Below are 5,443 nucleotides of genomic sequence, written 5' to 3'. Positions count from 1 at the left end.
GTCCTGTCTATCTCCAGAAGGAAACTAAATTTTGTGGCCAAAAATAAAAAATTAACTACCTCTGCTGTATGGATTAGGCTTCCCCAATTGCCAACAGAATTTTACGATGGTAAAATCCTAGAAAAAATTGGCAATGCAATAGGACGCCTACTGAAAATTGACACATGCACATCAACAACACTAAGAGGTCGATATGCAAGGATTTGTGTTGAAATTTCTCTGGAAATCCAGATTCAACCCTACTTATTTGTTGGACATCATAAGCAATACATTCACTACGAAGGGGAAGATTTCTTTGCAAAAATTGTAGTCGTTTTGGTTACACAATGAGGCAGTGCAGCTATATCAAGAAACAAAGCAACGATCCTCTCCATGCAGGACAAGTTCATCAACCTACAACTACAAAGGGAGATAATGAAGCGAAATGGATCATTGTTTCATTCAATAAAAGGAAAAATCAAGGTAGAAAATTTTCTTCTCAACCTACCATCAACCAAGTAAAAGGCAGTAATGGTCCAGGTATTTCGGTTAAACTTTTCAATGCTAATACAGGTAAATACTTGGACACTCAATTACTTCAATATAAAACTAAAGATCATTCTACTTCTAATCAACCCTCAAAAGTTACTACTCAGCCTATCATTGCTAAAGAACAAACCACTGCTCTAAACAAAAATCACTACTTAGACAATAGGCAAATGGTTTTTCCAAAAACTACCACGGCTAATACTAATTTTCTTAGTAAAAATAAATTTACCCAATTAAGTGATGACTTGGCATTTGAAGACAATGACACTTGTATGAGTGACTCCAACGTGGCATCAAATGATATTAACTTTTTAGATACTAATAATGCCATGCAAAATGGCTCTTTAACGGACACTTCTAACCCTCTAAATAATCCTACCCCTACTACCCTACCCCCCCCCCCTAAACAAAAATCTACCCAAAATCTTGTATTATCTAAAGGACTTCAACAAGATCCTTCCTTAAGATATGGCAAGATCGCTATCCCTATGCATGTTGGCCAAATGGCATCGGACATAGTAAAGGGAAGCCAAATCGCCACACCCTTAGAAAACCTAAAAGAAGAAATCAATTGTCCTATAAATCAAGACATAGAGCAACCAAAAGACACAAAATTGGAAGACTCAATCATTGGTTCTTCCACCAATCCGCTACCCCTCTCTATTACCCCTTACCCCACGCCTACTAATAGTTCATTAAATACGTTTTACCCCACCCAAAATGCCAAGAGTTCCTTCATCCCTACGAAGGAGGAATCACCTAATTTAAATCCTACGCCGACACAGACCCCTCAACATGGAAAACATTCCCCCCTTCACCTTCAAGAACAACCCCAGATAATTTATTCCCAACCCCCAAGCCCAAGACTACCAACTTACCAGTTGGATGGAGCTAGGCCTCATGGGCCATGCAATATCCTTCACAGTCCCAATCAACGGTCAAGAGGCTATAGTGATCCTCCACAACACCCAATATCTAGCACAACTCATTACAGAGGAAATGGGGTTGGCTATGAACAACTACCTCAACCAAGTTTGGCTCAACAACATTATCCATCCAATGGCTCCATCATTGAACCCTCAAATGGATTAGGTAATGAGGGAACAATGGAACATGACACTCCAGTTCAACCCCATAAACCCTCAAAATGCTACCTTGGACCTTCCCTTATTCTCCCTTGGGACATCAACCAGGGGAACCAAGAGATACCAGTCCCACCTCCACCCCCTCCAGTACCTCCACAATAACATCAGGCAGACCCAATACCCGGTCCAGTGGAGGCAGAAATGGAGGAGGACGATGTCCTTCTAAACCTAAACTTAGGGCCAACCCTAGAACTCTCAAACCTAAACGGAATAAAAAAAATCTCTTCACGGAGAGGCATGAGAAGAAGCATGTGCTCAGCTGCCCGTTGTCACACCTCCTTTTTACCTACACCCGCAAGGGCATAAAGGAGTTTTTCCACTTAAAGGGCAATCGGAACGGGATTTGTTATTAAGATTAAGAGTCGCCACTTGGGAGATTAATGGTGTCCCAAGTCACCGATTGAATCCCTAACCGAGGAAAATATGACTCTGTTAACAGTCCGCGAACCAGAAATCCGAGTAGGGAATTCTGTTAACCCGGGAGAATATGTTAGGCATTCCCGGATTCCGTGGTTCTAGAACGGTCGCTCAACTGTCATATTTAGCTTATTTATCTGATTTTAATACATGTTGAACCTATGTGCCAAATTTAGCTTTCAACCGCTTTTATTCAATTATTTTTAGAGAAAGTTGAACGTTGTTTAAACGTGTCTTTGGATTGCGTCACATGAAATGCACCCACAATCCTGAACACATTTTATTCAACATTTTGGGATTTGATTTGGGTCACATGAAATGCACACCCGAGTTTAAGAAAGTAACTTATTAAAAGCGCACCTAAAGTGACTAATGTCACACCTCCTTTTTCCGCACCCGAGGGGCGTAGGGGAGTTTTTCCAATTAAAGGACAATCGAAACGGGGATGGTTTATTAATTTCAGAGTCGCCACTTGGGAGATTTAGGGTGTCCCAAGTCACCAATTTTAATCCCGAATCGAGGAAAATAATGACTCTATATTACAGTCTGCGTACCAGAAATCCGGATAAGGAATTCTGTTAACCCGGGAGAAGGTGTTAGGCATTCCCGAGTTCCGTGGTTCTAGCACGGTCGCTTAACTATCATATTCGGCTTGATTATCTGATTTTATACAAGTGTGAACTTATGTGCAAAATTTAACTTTTAACCGCTTTTATCATTTTACTGTTTTTATCAGGAATTGCAACGTTGTGAAAATGTATCTCGAACCGGCGTTACAATCAATGTACCCGTGGTCGTCGACACACTTTGACTCCGTTGAGATTGGGATTTGGGTCACATCAATGCGCACCCGAGTTTAAGGAAATTAAATTATTAAAGACGCGCCTAAAGCGACTAGCGTATTTATTTTGGGTAAGACCGTGGAATTTTATTAAACGGTCCATCCCGAAATCCAAATAATTTTTTTAAAGCAAATATTTACTGAGGGCCCCGCAATTTGTATTTTTATTTGGCGAGGCTCATCTCGTTCTTTATTTTTTAATGAATTTGCAACGTCATGGACATGCATCTCGAACCACGTCACAATCAATGTACCCGTGATTAGAAACACATTTCGACTCCGTTGAGAATTGGATTTGGGTCACATAAATGCGCACCCGAGTTTAAGAAGGTAAGATTTATTAAGGCGCGTCCTAAAGAGTCTAACGTATTGTTATTTTAGGAGGGTTGTGAGATTTGCTAAACAACCCGTCCTGGAACCTAAATGCTTCGATAATATACATTTAAACAAGGGCCCCGCATCTGCACGTTTTGTTTATTTTCATCGAGGCTCATCTCGTTCTTATTTTAAAAGGATATCCTAGAGCAACTACGTTTCTTATCGCGTTTGTCCTTATCAATTGAAAACAGTAGATAGTCCTAATTAATTACATGCTTGCAAGTTGTTTGTAACAACATTCAGAAACGCCTAAAATCAGAAACGAGGCTGTCCGAACAAATAATCACGGGCCCAAATCCAGCCCAAGCGTGATTGGCCAGACCTGGGCCACTGCTTGTTCGAAGCAGGCCGGCTTGGCCTGTTTTGGCCTGAACTCGACCTTTGTGAGGTTGAGGCCCTGAATTTGTGTTCCTGATCTTAAAACATGGTTTTAAGAGTCATATATAGCAATTTATTGGAAAGGAAAGAACTTAGTTAGTGTACGAATTTCATGCTTGGCATACATTACAGGCTTATACTACACTTTTGAACTAAATATGAGATACAAACTACTGCCTTGGGCATACTCTCATCACCAACCTATATGCACATTCTAGCATTCAACTACCATACATTGACATTTATAGGCATGAAGACTACCTCTAGTACCCAGAACAAAAATGTAAAACTATTACACATTGCATGAATATTTAATGTAACAATCTATATCTATAAAAAAACATTCTTCAGGTCTTTCCTTTACATTCATGCTCAAATTTCCAGCTACATCTGACAGTGTCTTAGGTGTGTACCTGGTATAGAGGAACAGAAGAAGAAGGAAAGGGATAAGCTGAGTAGCACACAGCAAACAACAGCAATCAGCAGATTCACAGCAACAACACAGCAACAAACAACCAGCCAATAATGATGAAGCTCAGCAAAGAGTCGGACGACAAATGGACAATCCCAGTGGTGTCCACAGTCCACAGACAAACAACAATGTTTCCCAGAACCAACAAGAACCAGCAAATAGTCGAGTAACAAACCAATGAACCCAGGAGAGAATGATGAAGCAACAACAGAGTATTCAGTACAGCAACACTACCAATTCAACAACCAGAAATAGCTCAGTCAATGCAAACAACAGAACTTGGCCAAGACAGCTTGACCAAAATGCACTCTTATACAACTTTCAGACAGTGGTTGGTTGCAATGTTTACTGGAAGCTACCTTATATTTTTCAGTTTTTCTTTTGACTCACTAGACCTCTCTTCAGATTAAAACTCCAGTCCTAAGACTAAAAAATTTCCACTTTGTTTTCTCTTTTTCTGAAGACCAAAAGTCCAGCACTTTTTAAGTTCTCAAATGGCCTATTTATAAGCCAAATGACTCGGTGCAGCTAGGCTGCCCTCATGCTGCAACTTGCAGCCTGCCCATACCCTGTTAAACCCATGCTTGAGCATCTCTTGATGCCAGCCATTTGCTCCCCACGCCTGGTTTATTCTTTAATCCAGGGTTATGGGCTTATTTTAGTATTCATTTTAAGCCCCATACCCTTGTGTCTTATTCCCCATTAGTATTAGTTTAATCTTAATTAGTACCCTACTTGTCAGCTTCATTTAAATTAATCTTTATGTCCTTTTGACACCCCAGAATACCCCTGCTTAACCTTGATTATTACTGCCCTGCCTATTGCAGCATCAGGGCAGTTTTGAACTGATGAAAGTTCAAATTCAAGGCTGCCTGGGCTGAACCTTTTCAATCATTTTTACAATGCAAACAAACCATTTTAACAATGCTGGGGCATTCAGTTAGTGGCAACGTTCAATTAGTCATGCGACATTATTAGCTCGTTTGATTCATTAGTTATAGAAACTAATCAACGACATTTATCGAGTCGACTATACTAATTATAGCAGGTAATAATCAGTCGCTCATATAAACAATACGTTCAGGGACCTAAAGGGCATCAGACAATTTTGTGCTCAATTACTGGGGCCTATATAAGTTATTCATGCGACGACTATACTAATCGGACATGCTCATCATATGATACATTTAAATCATACACAGAAACAATTGACCAAATAAAAGGTCTTTACTGAGAGGAAAGAAATTAAGAAACTATCAAAAAATAAAAAAACAATTACCACAC

The 5,443-nt window shown here is 39.9% G+C and overlaps 1 protein-coding gene across 1 annotated transcript; it reads left to right on the top strand.

Annotated features, from left to right (window-relative positions):
* The first annotated feature begins 326 nt into the window (after positions 1-326).
* LOC138877754 (uncharacterized) lies at positions 327-1,775 on the top strand. The gene has a single exon (XM_070157387.1). It carries the CDS (start codon positions 327-329, stop codon positions 1,773-1,775), a length of 1,449 nt encoding a protein of 482 aa, XP_070013488.1.
* The last annotated feature ends 3,668 nt before the right edge of the window (positions 1,776-5,443 follow it).

Source organism: Nicotiana sylvestris, chromosome 9 (genome assembly GCF_000393655.2).
Source record: "Nicotiana sylvestris chromosome 9, ASM39365v2, whole genome shotgun sequence".
Lineage (NCBI taxonomy): Eukaryota > Viridiplantae > Streptophyta > Magnoliopsida > Solanales > Solanaceae > Nicotiana > Nicotiana sylvestris.
This window is presented reverse-complemented; position numbering and strand designations above follow the sequence as displayed.